The 23,061-nt window shown below is 40.3% G+C and overlaps 3 protein-coding genes and 1 pseudogene across 6 annotated transcripts; 2 read left to right on the forward strand and 2 right to left on the reverse strand.

The window, feature by feature from the left end:
- On the forward strand, positions 1 to 1,558 carry LOC119781195 (annotated as a pseudogene).
- A 4,396-nt stretch (positions 1,559 to 5,954) lies between these two features.
- On the forward strand, positions 5,955 to 8,941 carry LOC119781164 (olfactory receptor 13C7-like). Of its 3 annotated transcripts, XM_038281548.1 has the most exons (3): positions 5,955 to 5,968; positions 6,296 to 6,386; positions 7,632 to 8,941. In XM_038281548.1, exon 3 carries the CDS (start codon positions 7,654 to 7,656, stop codon positions 8,596 to 8,598), a length of 945 nt encoding a protein of 314 aa, XP_038137476.1. In that variant the 5' UTR covers positions 5,955 to 5,968; positions 6,296 to 6,386; positions 7,632 to 7,653; the 3' UTR covers positions 8,599 to 8,941. The 3 variants fall into 3 exon arrangements, with proteins under 3 accessions (XP_038137476.1, XP_038137477.1, XP_038137478.1); XM_038281549.1 differs by lacking the exon at positions 6,296 to 6,386; XM_038281550.1 differs by lacking the exons at positions 5,955 to 5,968; positions 6,296 to 6,386 and adding an exon at positions 7,457 to 7,540.
- A 596-nt stretch (positions 8,942 to 9,537) lies between these two features.
- Positions 9,538 to 15,167, reverse strand: or101-1 (odorant receptor, family B, subfamily 101, member 1). Of its 2 annotated transcripts, none has more exons than XM_038281547.1 (4): positions 15,036 to 15,167; positions 11,518 to 11,693; positions 10,765 to 11,427; positions 9,538 to 10,209 (listed from the first exon to the last, which is right to left on the reverse strand). In XM_038281547.1, exons 1-4 carry the CDS (start codon positions 15,064 to 15,066, stop codon positions 10,045 to 10,047), a joined length of 1,035 nt encoding a protein of 344 aa, XP_038137475.1. In that variant the 5' UTR covers positions 15,067 to 15,167; the 3' UTR covers positions 9,538 to 10,044. The 2 variants fall into 2 exon arrangements, with proteins under 2 accessions (XP_038137475.1, XP_038137474.1); XM_038281546.1 differs by having other exon boundaries at positions 11,515 to 11,693.
- Positions 15,168 to 19,955: 4,788 nt separating this feature from the next.
- LOC119781210 (olfactory receptor 11-like) lies at positions 19,956 to 21,067 on the reverse strand. Its single transcript, XM_038281610.1, has one exon. The coding sequence runs from the start codon at positions 20,942 to 20,944 to the stop codon at positions 20,009 to 20,011; it is 936 nt and encodes a 311-aa protein (XP_038137538.1). The 5' UTR covers positions 20,945 to 21,067; the 3' UTR covers positions 19,956 to 20,008.
- Positions 21,068 to 23,061: the final 1,994 nt, after the last annotated feature.

Here is a 23,061-nt window from a genome sequence, read left to right on the forward strand (position 1 = left end):
CTGCTGAGGATCTGAACAGGAGGAGCGACAGGTAACCAGCATGTTGAACAGTTTTACTGAGTGAATGTTAGTGTTAAATGAATGAAGCTGAGTTTTAAACCCTGTAAAATGGCCCTTGTTGGTCATTCATTCTAACTGATTTTCATGTATTTGGGATTTATTGTAAAATATAATAATCTATGCTGTCTTTTCTTTAGGTTAATGGAAAATCTCACCTACAACAGCTTCACCCTCCAGCTGGAGGGGTTAAAGGTCACAGAGACCTCCATGTACCCTGTGTTTTTCTTCTTCCTGTTTTCCTACCTGTTAATAATGACCTTGAATGTGGGGATTGTGGTCCTGATATGCATTGATAAAAGCCTCCATCAGTCCATGTACCTGCTTTTCTGTAACCTTCCAGTTAACGATATTATTGGTAACTGCTACATGGTTCCCCGTCTGATGTCAGACATCTTATTGCCTCCGTCTGAGCGCCGTATTGGCTACTATGAGTGTGTGGTCCAGGCTTTCTTCTCACACATCTTTGGCACTGCGTCCCACACGGTGCTGATGATCATGGCCTTCGACAGGTACGTGGCCATCTGTAACCCTCTGCGTTACTCGGCCATCATGACCAACAGAATGGTGCTGAAGCTGACCGTCTCTGCCTGGGGGGTGGCCTGTGTTCTGGTCGGGGTTCTGCTGGGTCTAACAGTACGGCTGAACCGATGCAGGACTCTGATCACAAACCCCTTCTGTGACAATGCCTCGTTGTTCAAGCTGTCCTGTGAGAGTGTGGTGATCAATAACATCTACGGCCTGACCTTCACGGTGGTCCTGTTCACGGCCTCCATAGGCAGCATCGTGCTGACCTACACCAGGATCACCGCCGTCTGTCTGACCAGTAAGAACAAAACCCTGAACACTAAAGCTTTAAAGACCTGTAGCACCCACCTGGTTGTGTATCTTATCATGGTTTTCTGTGGAATATCTAGTATAACGATGCATCGGTTCCCTCAGTACTCAGACCAGAGAAAGATGTCGTCCATCCTGTTCCATATCGTTCCTTGCAGCCTGAATCCCATCATTTATGGGGTTCAGTCAAAAGAAATTCAACGATTCTTTTCCAGGTTCTCTCAGTCCAGGAAAATTTCCTTGTCATCATCATAAAAAAACGGTGAGGCTTCAAACATCTTCTATGTGGATTTATTCAGGTTCTGTGTTTTACAGTGAACCCAGCACGGGTCAAGGCCGCTTGCCCTGATTTGTCCCTCATGGCTCCATGTTTCTCACCCTTTGACTCTAATAGTTCCTGTAATCGGGTCTGGATCCACAGCTCCTCCAGCTTACTGAGGTCTGTTAGTGGAAGGTTCAGTTTCAGTTATGACCCTGTGCCAGAGGGACTAACCTCTGACTCAGACAGCAAGGACTCAGGACCTAGAATCAGCATTCGAAGGACTAGAACCGTGTTAAATGGAGCTTTGCTGTTTCGGATTGGTTACTAAATACATTTTGTTCAAATTTATTTTGTTTCAATTTTTAAACGATGCTCAAAATAAAAGTTTGATAGAAATAAAACAGGATTACAGCTGCAGTGAATTTATTCCTGTAAAATAAGTTGTCTTCAGTATGGTCAGGAGGCTTTAATAACATGATGAAGTTAACATGTCAAAGATAAGATGAAAACTTGACTTTAAACTGTTTACAGTGGGAGCGTAATAATAGATAAAATGATACGAGAAACAAAAGGAAGTTCAGAAGAATGAGACAAAATGGGATTTTGATAAGAGTATAAAGATAATTTTATTTATCAACTTTATGCCACAAAAATGTGTTTGCACATTTTTAGTAGTTTATTACAAACTGAAAACATTTTTTCCTGAATCTAGAACTTTCTCAGACCTTAGGTACTTTCTTCTCTATGCATTACCTTCTACCTAAATGTAATGATATGAGCACGATTGAATGACTAATGCTTGTGAGATAGCAGGTAAAACAAATGATATGACATTTTAATATTGCAAGATCTCGTTACACCAATAGTTTCCAGGTAAAACATGTTGTTCTTGGTTATAGGTAGGGTCAGTAGATTGAGACGGATCCAAACAGGGCCAAAAGCACACACAAAAAAAAAAATTAGAGATGGATGCTTAACATCATAAAGGAGGCAGATCGTGCAGAGATCAGAACTAGATGTTGGATCTGGCGCTAAAGAATGATTTAGATACTTAAACCTCTATGCTCCATGTTTTTTTCTTCTTATTACCAGAGCCCACTAAAATCCATTTATGGTCATATGAATTCCTTTGCTTCTCTGGATGCACGAATTATTTCTCAGTTTTTGGTGATTTATAGTGATGAGAACAAACAAGCTGTTCTTTGGCAGAAATTAACATTAATTATGAGAAAAATTCCTCAGCTTAATCATATCGATGCTTTCTAAGGTTGCTTTTCTCTTTTTAATGGAATTTGACATCCTGCTTAGAAGAAAATCAGCATTCTTTTATCAATTTTCTAATGATTCAGAACTTTCAAATTCTCCAACTCAAAACCGCCACATATACTCAACAATGTTTCACTTTTCCTAAAGTTGCTGATTATTAAACACTAAACCAACCAGTAGTGATCAGGGTCAAACTGAGTCCATATATGTTTCTAAAGGACTGAAGAAAAGCTCCCTTCAGCAAAGGATTGTTTGAAAAAGATGGAGTTCAGCAGCATCGGGTGAGTTTTAATCAATGCCAAGATGGAAAGACAACAGGAGAAACTCTGGATCAGCCATTGCTGCTAATCAACCTGGAAAGTTCAGAAGGTCCAACTCCCTAAAGTCCATAAATAATGGTCACCAAGATGAGAGCATCAGACATGAGGGGACCTAGAAGACTCAACTATAGGTCAGAGGGGGAAGCTGGTAAACAGGTTTAAAGTCAAGGGCAGAGGGGTTAGTGATCATAGCTACAATTCTTTACCAAAACTATGAAGTTTAGAAACATAAACATCCACAGAACATCTGGAGTCATACAAAGCAACTATTGATTGTAATCATCTGACCTCCTGCATGCAGTTATCGGCGCAGCACTACACCTACAATTTTGGAGAGGTGCACCAGAGTGTCTGCGGAAGGAGCGGGGCTACATTTGCATTCACTGCGACACACACGCAGTCGACCTGGTTTCTGAGTATAAATCAGCCTTTAGCCTTACTGCTCTTTTTATCATATTTACTGCCATTAGGCTCCATTTAGAGAAATATGAACTTCCTTTCCATTTATATGCTGATGATCAACACATCTCTCTGCCTCTAAAATAGCCCTTCTGGACTATTTAAAAGACATGAAATCTTGGCTAGCCCTGAGCTTTTTGATTTTCCACCATAAGAAAACAAAGGTAAAAGTGTTCGGACCAAGTGGCTCCTGTGACCTGGTGCAGTTAATTTAGAACCTATTACAAGATTGTTAAAACATCTATCTTTGACTTTGGTTTTAGGTTGGAACGTGATTTTAAATGCAACATTCAGAGTGGAACAATTGTTAAATGTGGTTTTATCACACAGCTGGAAAAAAAGACAACTCTTTGAAACAATGATTAAGGCACTTTTTTCCTCCCTGCCTGGATTAGTGGATTTTTTGTTGGAGTGAATCAGTCTCTGCTCTGTCATTTGACAGCTTGCTGCTGCATGTCTTCTAATGGGTACTAGAAAAACAGCTCATTGCCGCTGTTCTGGTCTCGCTCCATTGGCCCCCCATGCAATTGCAAGTAAGGTATTTCCCCTACAGACCACCAGGGCGGCCGAGAAAACCTTTTTTCGACCTGAAATGACTCATTTAATCATCCAAAATGTTATGGAACACATTAATTAACTGAAAAATTTTGCATAGTATTCCTTTAAAAGCCTTCAGCTGAACTCTGGTTGCAGATCCAAAATGCTGCAACCAGAGTTCTGATTAAAATTAAAAAGAGATCATATCTCTCCTATCCTAGCATCTTTTCATTGGCTTCCTGTTAAATCCAGAATATAATTTAAAATCCTCCTTCTCACTTATAAAGCTTTAATGGACCAAGCACAATCCTATATCAGAGATCTGATTGTTCCTTATGTTCCTAACAGAGCACTTCGCTCTCAATCTGCAGGTTTACTAGTGGTTCCTAGAATTTCTAAAAATAGAATGGGAGGCAGAATTTTTAGTTATCAGGCTCCTCACCTGTGGAACCAACTACCAGTTTTAGTCCGTGAGGCAGACACCCTGTCTACTTTTAAGGCTAGACTTAAAACTTTCCTTTTTGATAAAGCTTATAGTTAGAGTGGCTCAGGTTATCCTGAGCTATCTCTATAGTTATGCTGCTATAGGCTTAGACTGCTAAAGGACATAGGGACCCTTTTTCATCATTTGGAATTATTCTGTCTACATTCTCCCATTCTACAGAATGTTTTAGTTCAATCTCTAATGTTGTGCTCTCTCAGCTTTTTCTCAAAGTAGCATAACTTGGTCTGTTATCATCCTGGAGAGAAATATCAGCTGTGCTGCTGCCAACACCTTTCTTTATAGATAGCTCGGCCTGTTTTTCAGTGTAGTCCTGTTTCTCTTACTGTGACTGGCTGGATGTGCTCTCTTTCATCCTCTGACATGGGAGCTAGCTCGGAGCTCCTCTGCCTGCTCTATGTTTCCTGCGCAGGGCTGTCTTTCGAGGTGGTTTACAGTTGCCTTTTGTATCTCTGCTTCTTTCTGTATGTCTGCTTCTGTGTCCTTGATCCCCAGTCAGCTTATGGCTGCTCACACTGAGCCTGATTTTGTTGGAGGTTTCTTCCTGGTAAAAAGGAGTTGTTCCTCCCTACTTTCGCTACAAGCATGCTTGGTGTGAGGGATTGTTTTTCGAGTTAATGAGTCGATGCAATCAACTGTTTTTCCTTAGATAGAAAATTTCAAATCAATTTGACTGTATGATCTGGTTAAATTGAAGTACCTTGTGATTACAAGAATGTCAATGTTGTGACGCTTTATAAACAGACTAATTTGAAGTGTTTGACTCTTGTTAAAAGTTGTACATGAGCAGTAGCTCCTCTGCAATAGCGAAGTATAGGAGGGCTCTGCGGGCACCAAAGCTATGCCCTGAAGTGACAAGAACTGTCGTCGCAGTAGCTGTGTGGGTGACTGACATACTGAGTCACAGCAGGGAAGCAAACTTACCAATAGAAGCTCGAGGTGAAACCGTATGGATCTGATCGGTCGAACATCAAAATTAATCTGCATTTCCAGGACCGGGTTTAGCTACAAGGCTTGGCTAATAGCATGCAGTGAGGCTAATGCTTTATTCTGCTACCTTGAATGCCTCCCTACTTTTTCAGACGTGAGCATCTGACCCAGCAGGATAAGACAGGTAGCCCTTTTAGTTTTATTTGAAGAAGGCCAACTTCACTCAGGTACCAGGTTTGGTCACATGACACACGGACTGACAGATGACAGTAAGCTGCCAGTGAAACGATGAACCTCTGCTGAAAGAATCAAAGTTACGAACACTTATTTTTTGTGTAACAATATATCAAATTATAATAAATTGATGACAATAAGAACATGTTGATAAAAATAAAAAGGCCTTTTAATAAATCTATTATTTAAGAATCATTTGATTCAAAAGGTAATCTAAGGGGAAAATCAAGAAAGTTCTTTTTTGATTCATGAATTAAATAAAAATGACATATTTATATATAAGACTTATTGGATTTTTGGTCTTTACTGTGATTTAATGTTCTCTTAAACAGATCTTTATGCAGCCAGTTTACCATCAGCTGTAACTGACCGTGGGATAATATGTGTTTTTGCTGCAATAGGAAATGTTTTTACTTGTAAACCTCCCTGTGTCTTAATCTATCAGTAATCTATCAGACTTGGATTCAGTGGTTATCCATCTCTGGAGAACCAGGATGTCGTCAGGCATGGTATAAAACCTGCAGACCGAGCTGTGGAGTCAGTGGAGGAGGTTCCTGTCCACACGTGAGTACCACAGAATAAACACGGCGCTGTTCTCCCTACAGCTCACAATCTGACAGCGTGTCATCACTAATGTGTGTTTAGTTGGACCTTCCTAATGTGTTCTGCTTTGTGGAGCCAGATCTGCTCTAACTGAAGCAGCATAGGAAGGATGTTAGCCCTGAACAATCTTTCTTCAGACTTACCCTTTGTTTTCATGTACAGCTGGTTCTCAGCCTGATAGTTTTAGTTGTTGTATAGAACCATACAGGAATGCGTTTGGAGATTTCAACAGAACAAAGCAGGTTTTTATCGTCATAACTCTCGTTTTCTTTCATCATCTAAATCCAGATTAAGCAGAAGCTGTGCTGCATCTTCATCTGGCATCAGAACCAACACATCAGCTGATTTCTCACCAACCTCATCTGGTTCTTCCTCTCCAGTAATGACTCTGACTTGATTAAAATATGATATCTTTGTTTAACTGTTTCGTTTTTGTTGAGCATTAGAGGAAAGACCTAGATTTAGACTTAGGCATTAATTTTAATGTTTTATACACAGAGTGTATAAAAAAAGCAAAATTTTAATTTGTGTAGCTCTCATGACATTTTCATTTCTAAAAAACAGTTTTTAGAGCAAATGTTCCTGTTTGTTATCATTACATCTGTTCTCACTGCTTTGCTAGGACTGATTTCCTTCATAAAGCAAAGATTAATGTTTGTGTCCTGATGACATTTGGGGTTAATAGAACTTTAACAGTACTATGTTAAAATATTGCTCTCTGTCTTCTATCATGCTACCCATTCTTCCTCCCCTTCTGAAATTGCTTGGAAATTCATTTCTAATCATTTTCATTAGGAAAAATATTTAAATAGAGCTCATGCTGACATTTTTAATAACCTTTTTTTCTTGTAAAGGTACACCGGAGAATTGAACTTGTATGCATGCATGTTCCTGTGGATATGTGTGAAGATTCTTTGTCATCCAGGTCATGGTCAAGCTTGAAAAGTTCAGTTTGGGCAACTGGACGTGAAGTTTTCCTTGCCTTTCTTGTGCTGAGACATCTTGGCTTTCTTGTCCTTCTCGTCGAGCAGGTCCAGTTGCCTAAACTGACCAAACTGTTGAGATAGATGTACCTTTACCATCATTTTGCAGTCTGTGCAACGCAGCAACATTTACTGTCTGCAGGGGAGTCCCTATTTGGTGCAACAGACACATGACTGGAGATAGCAAGAGGGACTAAAGTTAGAATGGTGATAATAAAGGGTTCTAATGTTGGCACGTTTCTAATAAGGGGGGATAATGTTAGTATAGTGATTGATAGGAGGTCAGATTATAGCATTCTAGTTGTAAGGGGAGCTAATGTTATGTTACATTAGTAAAAAAAAAAAAGCCATATTCAATCTCTGGATTTCTCTCGTGTTAAGGCAGGCAGTGCTTCACGCCCTGCAGCCCTGACCCTTGATGAATAATCGGTGTCAGTCTAACCTTTCTGGTTAGACTACCAAACCGTGTTTCTTGCAGTTTTCTATTTTCTAATTTCTTCAGATAGCAAAGCAGAGAGCAAACGGTGTGGAGAAGATCACAGGATTCATGGTTGTGCTCCTTTCCTTCATATGTGTCCGTTTTGTTTAAGCTAAAAAACATAAAGATGATGTTGACATTAAATTCTGTTTTTGTTCTTTAGGCATCGCCAAACTTCATGCTTTATGGAAAACAAGACTCCTGGTCCAGACATCTTGCTCCTGGAGGGTTTGAAGGTCACTCCTCAGTCCTCTGTCCCAGCCTTCATCCTCCTCCTCGTCATCTACATCTTTGTGATGCTGTCAAACATCGGCCTGATAGCTATGATCACCCAAGAGAGGAGCCTGCATCAACCCATGTTCCTGCTATTCTGTAACATGGGCACCAATGACGCGGTCGGGGCCACGGCCATCATCCCTCGCCTGCTGAGTGACATCTTCACTCCAACCTCGCACAGACTCATCCACTACAGCAGCTGCGCCCTGCAGGCCTTCTGCGCCCATGTTCATGCAAGCGCCTCTCACACCGTTCTCATGATCATGGCCTTCGACCGCTATGTGGCCATTTGCAACCCGCTACGCTACCCCACTGTAATGACCAACCGGATGGTTGTGAAGCTGTCGGTGGGGGCGTGGACGGTGGCTTTGTCGTTGGTGTTGGTCCTGGTGGGGCTCAGCGTCCGCCTGTCCCGTTGCAGGGGGGTCATTTTCAACCCGTTCTGTGACAACGCCTCGCTGTTCAAGCTGTCCTGTGAGAGCGTCCTGATCAACAACATCTACGGCCTTGCCTACACCGTGGTTCTGCTGGGCTCCTCTCTGGGTAGCATCGCGCTCACCTATCTGAGGATCGCCATGGTGTGCCTCATCAACAAGAGAGGGATGAAAAACAGCCGGGCCCTGCAGACCTGCGCCACCCACCTCATCCTCTACATCATCATGTTTGTTTCAGGAGGCATCATCATTCTCCTTCATCGCTTTCCTGACTTAGAGGACCAAAGGAAGTTAGCTGCCATCATGTTCCATGTGGTCCCTCCAGCCATGAACACCATTATCTATGGACTGCAAATCAAAGCTGTGCGCCAGAAGATCTTCATCATGTTCAACAAGAACACGGTGGCAGATACGAAGTGATCAAATCAAAAAGATCCCCATGAAAATAAGTTCTCAATGTTCCACAAACAGGACCTTCTCTCTTGATGTTCCCACCTGGAACACTAGGAGGAACATCCACTTAAACATTAAGGTCCTCAAGCATGTTTGGGAACTTTAACCTGGAGGTTTATGGATCCAAAAACAGATTTTTCTGTATTCACACATAACTATTATGATCCAGGCTGTAAGGAGGCAAAGAGAATGTCAGGAAAAATTAGGATTCAACTGTAATGATTATTTATTAGAGTGGAAGTTTTTACAGAGCAGAAACATCTGTTACAGAAAATGTACTAATTTAAAATAAATCTTTTATTTAACTAAACTTACTGTAAAAGCTTGTTTTACTATCATGAACTAGAAGACACCATCTGTGGGTACATCTGCTTCCTGGTTTAGCTTTTGGTGATTCACACATAATTGAAATTCTCAATATTCCATTAATGTGGTCAGAAATAAGGATCAAATGTATAAAACCATAGGCAATTACAACAATGTTTATGTTAATGCACTAAATAAACTGGAAATTCAGTTAGCTAAATGCAGCACCTGTGAATAACTGGTTGCAATTGAGCAAATGTTGGTTCTACCTCTGACCACCGGATGGCTGCAGACAGCTTCTCTTAAAAATGTTGGAATTTTAATGAGCATCGAGTAGCATCACCAGCAAATTTCTCTTTTACTTTTTATTTAAAAAAATAGAAATATTAAATGATGATTTGATATTGAAATATGGCGATATGTTTCAGTCAATAACAATGATATGACATGTCTGATGTTTCACTATACATCAGAGTCCATGACTGATGTATAGACTCCTGTCACTGACTGAGGTTAAAGTTTTATGCAGTTTTAATCAATTTGAGAAATTATTTCTTCTAGTTAGGAGTTTGATGAACATTGTAAAAATAACTGTCACATGTTTTTCCAGACATCTGCAGGAGGGCTTTAATAACAGTCTTTCTGAGACTTTCATTATATTGTAATTAAAGTAATATTGCATCGAACAAAATGTAGAAACATATCATCCAGTTGCCTGAGAGAGAGAGCACCTGGACCGACCACCAGACCAGGTAGTGGTTCCATCACAGTGATGTAGAGTTTAATTTTATAGAAACACTGAATAAAGAGCTGAGCTCTTTAAACCAGGTCTGCAACAGGGAAGGAGGAGGACACATTTTTTTGATTGTTGAAGTTTCTTCTTTGAGGAAAACTGACCAAACATAAATCAGTTCAAACAACCAAGCAGAAAATATTAAAGTATGAATATCCAAAGAAACAAAGAACAGGTTCTGGCTTGGTTTTCAGACTCTGACCTCCATAACCCAGGTCCTTGTTTATCTACATCCTGGGCTTATGGTTGTCTTTGCACCCCAATGTATCCCAAAGCGACTTCTCTGAAATCACATGATGTCATCCTGGCATTGGTCAGATCCCAATTTGGATGCCCCTTGGTGCTGACAGAACCACAAGGTGGAACCTTAACCTGATCCTTCTGATGGCGTCCTGCAGGTCCTTGTTCCTTAAGCTGTAGACGATGGGATTGAGGAACGGCGTCAAGGCGGAGTACAACACAGATACAATGATGCGTACCTGGAGGGAAAACAGAAGCTCCAGTCAGAGAGGAACGTGTTTCTTTAGGGTTAGTGATGACGCACCATAACCATGAAGATTTCTCTGAAACCTTAATGCAGAAGGAAGGACCAGACTGAGACGCTTTGTCTCCTCGACCTGATCAGAGATTGACGTCATACACACTCCGCTTTGTTTTTAAAAATTTAAATATAAAAAATATATAACCGCGGATGTCTGGGGGACAGTAATTCACCTACATGTTATGAATGCTGGCGTACCATAAAGAATAAATTATGAACAGTTCAGTTTGTGCCTTTAAGTCGTTGCCCATCAGCAGACGTTACTTGGATATAACTGAACGAAATAACTTCAGAACAGCTCCAAATGACACAAAACTCATATGGGTGATGGGTAATCAAGGGCCCAAGGTAAAATAAAAAGGTGTTCCCCTTTAAATGATCTATTATAACCATTAACCTAACATTCATGGTTCTGGATTTCAGCAGGAAACCGGACGGAACCAATGCCTGTAGAACTGCAATCTACCAAGCAGGATTTCAGTAAAATCCTTACCTCTGGTGAAACGTCTCGCACTCGGTAAGAAATGTAGATAAAGGAGGCAGCGCTGTAGGAGAAGGAAACCACGGTCAGGTGGGCGGTACATGTCGCCAAAGCCTTCAGCCTCTGAGTGACCGCCATGCTGGACATGGTCACAAAAATCAGGATGTAGGAGGTCAGGATGAGGATCCCTGTGGACAGCAAGGCCACCAGAGCGAAGGCCAAAGACACAATGTTATCCACGGATGAGTCGGCACACACAAGACGCCTTAAAGAGGACGGGTCACACCAGCCATGTCGGATCACATTTGGGCCGCAGTAGCGCTGCTGCAGGGCCATGGTGGTGGCCGGCAGAGGGCAGAGAGCTCCGAATCCCCAGGCCCCTACCACCAGAAGCACCTGGACAGGCCGGGTCATAATAGCTGTGTAGCGAAGAGGGTTGCAGATGGCCAAGTACCGATCGTAGGCCATGACGGTCAGGATAGCACGGCCAGTCACTGACAGGTTGATGAAGAAGAACATCTGCAGGAAGCAGCCATTAAAAGAGATGGTCAACTGGTCCATCAGGAAGCCTGCCAGCATGTTGGGGATGATGCTGGAGGTGAACAGCATGTCCACAAACGACAGGTTGTAGAGGAAGAAATACATCGGGGAGCGGAGCTTTGGGTCAGTAACGGTCTGTATCAGGAGACAGAGAAGAGACAGAAAACACATGATGGGTTCATCAGAACGAGAACCAGATCCTGAGAAAATCATCCATTTTACCACAAAGATGATGAGGCTGTTTCCTCCCAGGATGATGACGTAGACCAGCAGCAGGATGCTGAAAAAGATCATCCTGTGTCCAGCGAGGTCAGCCAGGCCGTGGATGATGAAGAATGTAACATCTTCACCCTCTCTGCTGTCATTCAGGGATCTGAGGCTCAGAAGAGGCTGATTTCCATCTAGAAAAAGAGAGTCAGAACAAAAAACTATGTTTACATATTCGATAAAATAGTATAAAATGCTTATGAACAGGCCAGTTGTTTTAGTGGAAATGTCATTTATGCATTCTTTAAAGCCTACTTTCTTAGCAAGCTGATGCTCTATAGACAGCATTGTCAGACCATTGAACCTTACCTGGGTCATCCTTGAGCCCAGGTAGATTTTTATTCATCTTAATTTTACTGAAGGCCTGCTCACATTCAGCCACTCACCGGTAGAGATAGGAAAATACCTAGCAGGTTTTTCCATTTCCAATAACAATGTTTTGTGTGCAAAGTTTCTTTAATGCCTTGGAAATCTTTCATTAAGCTTTCTGTATTTTATGTTGGATATTTTCATCCCAACTATTGAGTTTAATGCACTAGTTGATCTTTTCTCTACTTGATAGAAGAACAGCAGGCATGGTGAGCAAAATATGGCTATTTTTGACCTGTTGTATATCAGCCAGTTCCTAACAACTTTCCCCCTCCATTGTGGGAGGTAGAAGAGGTTAGACACACTATGAATCTGCTGGCAGATAATTTGCCATCTCTGTGAAAGACTTCTCGTTTGCCATTAAACATACATCATTCACACAATCAGAATCAGTCATTTTTGTTGGCCACAGCGCAGGATCAATGAAATTAACGGCATAATCTGTTTCTGAGCCACTATGCTCAGACTGTCCAGTTGGGCAGGAAGACCCTCCATCTCTCGGTTAGCAGTGGGGATGGCTCTCTATGTCTCCTCCTCAAACACACGCTGACTCCTACCATCCCTCCCCTGGCTCCCCTGCAATACTGTCTTTCACACTGCACCTGAACCTCTGCCATCTTTCTGTGGTTTTGCCACAAAGCTGAAGTATCTCTTTTAAAGTAAAAGTGTTTTTCCCCCTTACACTTGCTAGGGGATCCTTAAATCCACAATGATAAACACATTGCTTCTTACTGACTCTGAATGGACATCATTCTTCTGCAATTCATGTTCCTGGACCTGTTCCTGACTCGTCCTCAGTTTATTCTTAATATTTGCCCCTAGAACCCCTCAAGCCTTTGGTGTCATATTCCCCTTTTCTCTTTTTTTTGTGTGCTGGACTTCTGGAAACCTGAAATTCTTAGTCTGCAGCGAAATGAACTCTAAAAGAGGCAGCACGCCATTGTCCATTATATATATATATATATATATATATATATATATATATATATATATATATATATATATATATATATATATATATATATATATATATATATATATATATATATAGTTACTATAATATGAAATATTTTCCACACGAATATTTTCTAAAATAACTTCTGCCTGTATTTTTTTAATGGTAAGAGTGTCAATTTTGGGCCCCCCTCTGTCTTGGTCCACCCTGTCGGTAGGCGTGCTTATGAAACACGACAACATATTTAACAGAAATTATAATGAGACCGGTTATAGATGACAGAGTTTACAACCACGCTCCCTTCTTCAGAAAGTCGGCCAAATACCAGTTAAAGAAGCATTTTATACACACTGCCTGCCTCATCATCACATCAGTTCATCACAAACAGGTTTGTAAAATTAGGCATCTCTGGCTATAGCCTTATCAAAATAATAGAGTGCTCATGATCGAGTAAACTCTGAATGCAAAGCGACAGAGCTCTCCGTAATCCAATCTGTCCATATGCTTCCATTTCATTTCAAAATACTGGCCTAATTAGATAACCTGTTTCAAAAACATGAGCCTTAACCTATAAAAGGCTGGTATTATTAGGGTTTAACAAGCACATACATGAATTAGAAAAATAATCCTAACACTATCAATCACCTTAAGGTTTCCTTAAGATCAGGTTCTGTACGGACCGTTCAAACATCAGAGAACCTACACTATGAGTCTGACACACACCTCAGAGTAAAACTGGACCCAGAAGACCCTGAACCCAACTTCAGGGAATAATTAATGAAGAAATAAAATGATGATGGATCCAGAAACCAAGTTAAATAAACAGTTTTTTTTATCTCAGCTGAGTTTCACTGTAAATACGAAAACCTGCTGAGATTTTCTTCCCTACTGTTTGTCAATCAGCAGATGGAAAGATAAACATGTGTCGGTATGAGCAGGAATCGTTCCCCAAAGAACCAGATGGACCCACAGATTCAACATGTAGAACTCAGCAGAACCAGCAGAATGTGGATAAAAGCTGTGCGAGACGTTTAATAAATTCCATGTTAAAATGTTCAATCAAGTAAGATTATTGGACATTAACCAGGCAGGAGGCTTCACTGCTCAACGAAGTAAATAAACCTGAACAGATTTTTGTTTTTTTTTACTCAACCTTCAGGTTTAAATTAACTTTTTATATGGGGTTTTATTTTATTTTCCAATTTTTTTTATTTTTATTGGTTGATTAAGTAAAATCTTACAATGCAGAGAAATATTTTTAAATGAAATAAAATGACAAAATTAATTCATAGATACATTTTTTTAATAAAAAAACACAACCTTTAGAAAAAAATCTGAGAAAAATCAAAGTTCAGCTGCTGAGAAAAAGAAACATCCAGATTAGGACATTTACTAAAGCCTTATTGTCTGAAAATGCAGCGTATTTAAGATGGAAGCTGAGTTTATAAAGCATGAGTTCAGCACTGAGGACTTTAAGGTTTTAACTAACTCTTAAGTTCATCAAACCAGAAACAGACCTAAAACCAAAATGTCTATTTATTAGGGGAACAGTTTTAACCTTTTTGAGATCAGCTAAAGTTCAACAACATAAAATCATCTGCAATACTTTTCTGTAATTTTCAAGACAAAATTAATTCAGTAATCTCTGATGTTGTTCCACCTCATTTTTAAAAACAACCTAAAAACTACAAACCTTTGAAGCAAAGTGTTGGAAATGTGCAAATAAAGTTTAAACAGTTTCTACTCATAATTACGGTTTAATTCAATTAAATTTTATTCACTTTACTTCTGAAGTGCACATTTAGAACACTTTTTATCTCAAGATGACATTTATTCAGATCATCCAGTCAGATTAAAGTTTTCTATGTAAGGAAAACTAGCATGCTGATGGTATCCAGTTATATTTATGAATAAATCCCTTTTATTCGACATTGGATTTTGGCCAAAATGTGGAATTTTTTGTTTAACTCAGATCAATAATCTACACATATCTACTTATTTAGATTATCTAAAATCTTTGGTAACACTAAACAAACATTTTTTACTCAGAAATCAGAGAAAGCATGATATTGGAAAATTGGATGAACTGATGAGCCTTTCCAACAGTTTCACTGTAGCTCAAACTAACAGAAGGAGAGAGTCGGATACAGACCTCTGAGCCTTTCAGACATCAGCAGCTCCATGAGGCCACAAAGATCTTCTGCTCATAGAAACATGTGAAGCTCAGAGCAGCACAGATGAAACCAGACAAAGTCTCTCAGAAACGACCATCGTCTGAACAGGATCTACCGACAAGCCAGAGCTCAATCCGACCCCAACGGTCGAACAGCAGCTTTTATTTTTGATAGAAGAAACTTTAATTAGGCCAAATTACATTAGAGCCTTTAGTAATAAACGTTCATTAAGCAGCAAAAGCAGGAAAACTCCCATGGGACTCATTTTGGTTCCTTCACGAAAAACAAGGAACATAATCACCCGTTGCCACGGTAACAGACATCCTGAATCCCCTGATTAAAACCTTTATCTGTAATTGCATCTTCTCAGGTGTCTGTGAGCAATATTTTTAATCCGTAGTTTAGAGGAGGTCAAAAAGATGTGAATTAACTTTGGATTGAAAAATTTAACTTCAAGTTTTTAAATCTTAAAGGTCAGAGAGAAAGACACAACTCTTTACTCCTTTTTACTCATGAAGAAAAACTGAGAAATAACAATAAGAAGTAAAAAATAAAAAAATGTGTTTGATTCCTGCATCCGTTCAGACGTACAGTCAGACCCAGCAGAATCCCGATTAGGCCAAATTTTACTAACTAAATGAACGACATTGTAGAATTTCCTCCTAGTAAGCCAAAATTTTACATTTTTCTGTAATCCTTATTTGGTTCTGACTGGTTCTGAGTCGCTTTGGGTGTATAGTTTCATTCTTTTATCTTTTGTTTCACCATTTTGTTTTTTAATTGTGTGAATGCTAATATATGAAAGTTATACCACTTTTAAGTGATTGGGAGTGCTAGACCTGTAACATCAGGGTATTGCTTCCACTATAGGGCACTGGCAGAACAGCACTGCCTCTCAATGAATCAGTTTTTGTTCGAGTTCTCATATCAGACCAGTTGGGACCAGCAGTGCTGGAGTTCCTGCTAATGATGAGGAAACATTCACCCTCTAGATGAAATCCTCCATCATCCATCCATCTATTTCCTTCCACTTATCTGGGGCTGGGTCACGGAGGCAGCAGTCTAAGGAAAGATGCCCAGACTTCCCGATCCACACAAACTTCCTCCATCTGCTCTGGGACCCCGAGGCGACACCAGCCGAGCTCAGAAACAGTCCCTCCAGCGTGTCCTGGGCCTTCCACGAAGCCTCCTCCCAGTGGGACATGCCTGGAACACCTCCCAAAGGAGTCGACCAGTAGGCATCCGAAACAGATTCCCGAGCCACCTCAGCTGGCTCCTTTCGACGTGGCGGAGAAACGACTCTACTCCGAGCTCCTCCCAGGTAACTGAGCTCCTCACTCAATCTTAAAGGTGCGCCCAGCCACCCTGTGAAGAATATTCATTTCAGCTGCTTGTATTCACGATCTTGTCCTTTCGATCATTATCCAGATCATGACCATAGGTGATGGTGGGAACATATATCGATCGGTAAATCAAAAACTTTGGCCCCTGACTCAGCTCCCTCTTCCCCACGACAGTCTGATACAGCGATCGCATCTTTGCCGATCCCCGATCCCTCTGTCGATCTCACGCTCCATTCGTCCCTCACTCGTGAACAAGACCCCGAGATACTTGAACTCCTCCACTTAAGACAAGGACTCTCCACCGACCTGAAGAGGGGAGTCCATTTTTCTCCTGTGGAGAAAAATGAGAGATTTGGAGGTGCTGATACTCTTCCCGGCCGGTTCAAACTTGGCTGCAAACCACCCCAGTGCACGTCGGAGGTCCTGATTGACGAGGCAAACAGGACAACATCATCTTCAAACAGCAGAGATGATATCCTGAGGTTCCCAAACTGGACACCCTCCGGTCCCTGGCTGCCCCTTGACATTCTGTCCATTGATGTAATGAAGAGAAATGGTGACAAAAGGCAGCGCTGGCGGATACCAACATTCACTGAGAACAGCTCTGGCTTACTGCCGGAAATGCAAACCAAGCTCGTGCTGCGGACATACAGACAGCCATTAATAGAGAGCCGTGCACCCCATACTCCCGGAGCACCCCCCACAGGGCACTACGAGGGACACGGTCAAAAATCTTCTCCAGATCCACAAAACACATGTTGACTGGTTGGACGAACTCCCACGAACCCTCGAGCACCCGCTGAAGGGTATAGAGCTGGTCCAGTGTGCTGGGACTGGGACGAAAACCGCATTGTTCCTCCTAAATCCTCCATCAGAGAACCAGAAATCTGGTTGATTAGATGAGGGTGAGAGCAACAACTGTTAGCTCTGGGTCACATGACCCATTCAGAGGCTGATCGACCCTCTGAGGTCACAGAGGACAGTTTATGAGGAATGCAGCAAAGAGGGAGGATCAATATGCAGCACGAGATGAAGATGGAGCTGAAGGATCATTTGATGATCTCAGATTAAGCTAATCCTGGGGTCAAAGGTTAAACAGTGCAGCTTTAATGCTCTGAATATCCTTCTGTACATGATGGATTCCTGAGGACATTAAATCTACTTTTATTAGTAGATTTAGCTGTATTTATGAATAGAAAATAGGATTCTGAATATATATTCCTATTAGGAATATATATTCACAAAAGGTTGCATTATTTTTATGCTTGCCCTGAGAGCTTATTTTTCATGTATCTATACCTGTATTGACAAAACATGTATTTTTGGTGTGGCTTCTTCAAGCTGCTCATGAGATCCAGATTTATAAATGTGTTTTAATTGTTGTAATTTAATCTTAATAGAAATATCTAATGTAAATCTTTTAATTGTGACACATATTTTAATACAGGCTGCTGAAGGCTACCCAAGGATCTCCAGGATGCAGTATAAACAAATGGAGGCCATTTCATTTTATAGTTATCATTATGTAGAAAGAAAATATGTTTTTCAATTTTTATATATAAAAGAGTTTCATTTTAGTTTTTTGGAATGGAAAAAGAGGGAAATTCTCACAGACTCTAAATTGGTGCAAACTGGTCTGTCCCTGAACACAATGTTATGTTGCTCACAAGGGAAGAAGACAGAGAAGACTGAATGACCAGATGGCGCTAATAAACACTATTGATTGATTAATATGATTTATCTTAGGAAATGGAAGAGGCGCATTCCTGGATTTCATACTTGGTTTTTGTTTAAATATTAATAAATATATAAAAATGAATGAAAACATCACTGTCCCCATTTCCTATTTTACTTTTTATAAAAGGTATTTATTTTTATTTATGTGCAGGAAATTTCCCCAGATTAGATTGCAGAAATTTGTTCTCCTTATACTGCCCTCCCCTTCACCACTAGCTGCCCCTCCTCTTTCAACCCACCACCAGCGTCACACTCTAAGAAGAAAGATGTCTCTAGATCTACCTTCACAAGCAGACCTGCTGGATTCAGCAACATCATTTTATGCCGAGGCCCCAAAATCATATGTTTCTTAGGTCAATAAAATGTTGGGATCACCGCTTTTTTTTCTGTGTGAGTCTCTCCAGGTTGAGTTGAATGCTTTACTACCACAGTTGGCTGTTTCAAACGCTAAATAAATCCACAAATAAATAAAAAACAAACAGTTCTAATCATGCAACACTAAACCAAAACAGGCCTTTAAAAGCTGAAAATACAGGTTAAGAATATTAACACCTGAAGTTGAAAGGGTGGAACGTTTACCTCCAAATATCTACTTTGCTTTCAGTTTCAAAGCTGTCTCTATTTCAAAGCTGTCTCTATTTCAAAGCTGTCTCTATTTGACAGAGGAGCTGTTTTTATTTCTCTCCCAATGCATCGCTGCAGTCTTAATGTTCTTTTTCAACTGTTTCTGTGTTTGTTTCCATATTGTTGTGTAGAGCATCAAGCCAAAGCCTGATTTTAAAGATGTGTCTTGGTCTCCATGATGCCATAAATCCTCTAAAGAACCTTAGAAATAGAAGATCTGCAGCTGGACTCGGACAGTTTTCCCAGTTTTCTCTTCTTTTTGCCAGAAATCTACTAAAGTTTGGGAGTAAATCCAACAGTCCCTCTTCATCATCATCTTCATCATCACGTTCTGCTCCTGACTCACTGCAGAGACGGATGATGGTCTTTGGATCAAAGATTGTTTCCACTGATTTAACATCTTTATCAGAGGCTGACTATGTTGAAATAAACAGAAACCAACAGCAATATGTAAATAATTTTTATTTTGAGTATGAGAAAGTAAAGCACATTAAATCTCTTTTATTTGGAGGCTGTGGATGAAGACATGTTCTCCTTAAGATGATGAAGCTTTGGATATGTGAGCAGAACATGCCACAGTAGAAAGCATACACTCAAAACATTTAGATCCAAGTACGTCACTTTTCCTTGATATAAATATATTTTTTCTTTGATTTGAGTTGACAACTGAGATAAAAACAAATTCATTATTTATTTTAATTGTATAGTAGGTAGTTATCTATTTTATGGTCAGAAATATTTCTTCAGATTGGCTGATCATCTTATTTACCTCTTCAAATTAAGGGCAAATACACTTATTTCAAGAAAAATTTACTTATTTTTAGATTTTTTTTTCAGTAACTCTTTATTCAGTATCGTAGCATCTCAGTTGTCACCCTTGAGGATGAGGAGCTAAACTGAAAGGGAATAAATGAAAGAAATTATTTATATGGACGTCCACAAACAGCAGCAGCAAAAAAAGGACAGATAGTGGAAAAGATGAAACCTAAAGTTCATCCATCCCTTCACTTGATTAAACCATCTATATCATCTTTATCATTTAGCATTAAAAGCAAGTACCAGCAAAATATTTAATTACAGTTTATATTTCCTACTGATAAGGATGTTTTCTTGTAATTTAATAATTTCACATCTTTCATCTTGTTGTCCTTCATTCAGACCCAAATGTTTAAATATCATTAGTGACCTTGTTTCATACATTCATGGCCTCTGATGATCATTTAACAATCCTTGCTTTAACAACTGTTTTATGAAAGCAGTTGCTTATTCTTTAACCTGGAAAAGAGCTTCTTGATTTCAGTGGACTGAAGACCGTAAATGATGGGGTTTAAGCTGCTGGGGACAATGTGGAAGAAGATGCTACAGAGTTTCCTGTAGTCTGAGTACTGAGGAAAGCGATGCAGAGTGATGATAGACACCCCACTGAACAGCATGACAAGATACACAACCAAGTGGGTGCTGCAGGTTTTCAGGGCCTTGCTGTTGAAAGTTTTGCTCTTACTGATCAGACAGACAGCGGTGATCTTGGTGTAGGTGAGGACGATGCTGCCTATGGAGGCCGTGAACAGGACCACTGTAAACGTCAGGCCGTAGATGTTGTTGATGACCACACTCTCACAAGAGAGCCTGAACAAGGCTGCGTTGTCACAGTATGGACTAGTGATTAAAGTCCTGCATCGGTTCAGCCTTATAGTCAGACCCAGCAGAATCCCAACCAGAACAAAGGCGGTCCCCCAAGCAGAGACAGTCAGCTTCAGCACCATCCTGTTGGTCATTATTACAGAGTAACGCAGAGGGTTACAGATGGCCACGTACCTGTCAAAGGCCATGATCATCAGCACCATATGGCAAGCAGTGCCAAAAATATGTATGGTGAAAGCCTGAACAACACACTCATAGTAGCTGATGAGACGATCCGCTGGGGGTCTTAAAACATCAGACAGAAGCCGTGGCAACATGATGGAGTTACCGAGAACATCGTTAAATGGCAGGTTGCAGAAGAGCAGGTACATGGGCTGATGGAGGCTTTTATTGACGATGATCAGAGAAGCTATTCCCACATTGGCAACAATGATAAAAACATATGAGAACAAGAGAAAGAAAAATGCGAGGTACGGTGAATAGCTAAAGATGCTTAAACTCTCCAGCTGGAGAGTCAAGCTGTTGTATGTGAGGTTTTCCATGGATACTAAAGAGCAGGAAGAGACTCCTTCAAACTACAAAACAAACTACTCTAAATATCCTTCACCCCTGTCCTGTTGGTCTGCCATCCTGCTAGAAATGTTTTGGCAATATGCTTCAGTGTGTCTGACCTTCCATCCCTGCTCACAGCTGGCAGTGTTCATGACGACCAATGCTTCAGAGTTTTAAAGACACGATTGCAGCCTAAATGACGTAATTACTCCATACAACAATTATGATGCAACATGAGGGACACACAATGAGAGCAGCATCCTTTGATTATTTTCATCCAGTCTTTTATCCCCCTTTCTTAAAGGATGGTCAGGGGTCTGGTGGTCTCCAGTTGTTTACTGTGAGGTGGGGTCCTCGTGTCTTAGCATCAGAGTGAGGACTGTTTAGTTTTTCCTAATTTACCATCAAGTGAGGGCTATTTTTCCAAAGTGGAGACGTTTTCCTTATCTTAACTTTGTTTCATGCTAACAGTTTGGTTTAGCTCTAAGTTGCAATATAGTTGAGGTTCAGGTTAGGGTTAGGCATACTCTAGTAATTGTTTATGGTTATTTTCAAGGTTAGTGCAAAGAGTGGACATTTTTTGTTATACTGTGGGGGCAATTTCCCTAAAAGATGGAGACTTAAAGTTCCACTTATAGGACATAAATCAGCTCCTTGCTGATCAGTCTGCACTCTCCCTTCAGATCAATTAGAAAGTTCATCTCACTTCCTGCAATTCTCCTCTTCCAGATTCTTGTTGCTTTTGTAAATAAAATTTAACATTCACTGGTTCTCCATGCGATTCTGCTTATGGGTCAATATACCCCAAGCCAACATGACAGGGTTAGGGTATGATTTATAGCCATGGTATAGTGTAGTATAGTATAGTATAGTATAGTATAGTATAGTATAGTATAGTATAGTATAGTATAGTATAGTATAGTATAGTATAGTATAGTATAGTATAGTATAGTATAGTATAGTATAGTATAGTATAGTATAGTATAGTATAGTATAGTATAGTATAGTATTACAGCCATAGTATAGTACATAGTACAGCAGACATAGTGAAGCAGATTAGTTGATGGAAAAATTATTAAAAGTTTCCCTGATCATTAGACTATGGATAAGATACAGATGAATTTAAGATATCTATATTTCTCTGGTAAATTGTGAAATTTATGTTATTTAATTTAATCAGTGTGTCTCATTTTCTGAACAGTTTAACTGAAAAAAAACATGATGATCAGGGGGATTTAGGATTAAATCAACTGTGTAATAAACTCGTTACATAAATGTTTACATTTTGATTTAGTTACACTATTAGTTTGTCGGGTTCACACCCACCATTGTCATGAGACTGGCACTGATGACTGGCTTAATTACTTCTTTCACTAATCCTGCCCGGTTTCTCATTATTCATTCCTTTTCTTTCACGCAGCTGGATTTCCCTCTGGAACCTCTTCGGAAATCTGGTTTCCTGTTTCCTGAGCAGGTCCTCTGCATTGGCTTTGGCTTCACCCTCTGGATTGTCACCCACCGGCAATATGCGGCAGGTGCCACTTCTTGTTCTCTGGGCATGGACTGCACTGTTAAACCAGGTTAGTGACTCACAAGTTCATAATCATCCTCTGTCAGAGTTACGTGGCTTTTAACCTGTTTCTCTGGGGCAGAGGTTCCTGCCTTAAACGCCCAAACCTCTGCCACTGTAGATCCGTTGTTTTAATAAACTTTTTTTGAGTAATCCCACTGTATGTCTTGCCTTGAATACTAGGTCCTCTCTTCTGAGTCGTAAAAACCATAAGTTATAGAATCTACTTTATGTGGAGATTTTGGTTTTTAGACGCTGTTGCTATTATGATGCAAAGCTGGTTAAAATCCTTTCATTGTTCTTCAGACACTAAACTGGAACAGATGAAACAGATTGTCTTTGATACTTGTTTAAGAACCTCGCATTTAGCCAGACACTGAATTTTAAAGGTTTATCAAAAATGTTTATGAATATAAGTAGACTGACTGGTAGCCAGCTGGAGCAGACAGGTGAAGACAAAAACCTGTTAGTGACCAGCAGAAAAAGAAGGGTAGCAGGTTTAAGGAGGCAGGTAAAGGCAGAACCGGCTGGTGACAG

This window comes from Cyprinodon tularosa, unplaced genomic scaffold (assembly GCF_016077235.1).
Source record: "Cyprinodon tularosa strain WSP-4 unplaced genomic scaffold, ASM1607723v1 ctg172, whole genome shotgun sequence".
NCBI classification, from domain to species: Eukaryota; Metazoa; Chordata; class Actinopteri; order Cyprinodontiformes; family Cyprinodontidae; genus Cyprinodon; species Cyprinodon tularosa.

What these genes read in the sequence shown, in the direction of transcription:
- LOC119781210 (XM_038281610.1), bottom strand. Translation starts at nt 20,944, where the DNA reads ATGGAAAACCTCACATACAACAGCTTGACTCTCCAGCTGGAGAGTTTA.
- LOC119781164 (XM_038281548.1), top strand. Translation starts at nt 7,654, where the DNA reads ATGGAAAACAAGACTCCTGGTCCAGACATCTTGCTCCTGGAGGGTTTG.
- or101-1 (XM_038281546.1), bottom strand. Translation starts at nt 15,066, where the DNA reads ATGGAGCTGCTGATGTCTGAAAGGCTCAGAG. An exon ending in ACAGCCTCATCATCTTTGTG is followed by an intron (nt 11,428 to 11,514) that starts GTAAAATGGATG and finishes CTCCTGATACAG; the next exon opens with ACCGTTACTGACCCAAAGCT. An exon ending in TGCGAGACGTTTCACCAGAG is followed by an intron (nt 10,210 to 10,764) that starts GTAAGGATTTTA and finishes TTTTCCCTCCAG; the next exon opens with GTACGCATCATTGTATCTGT.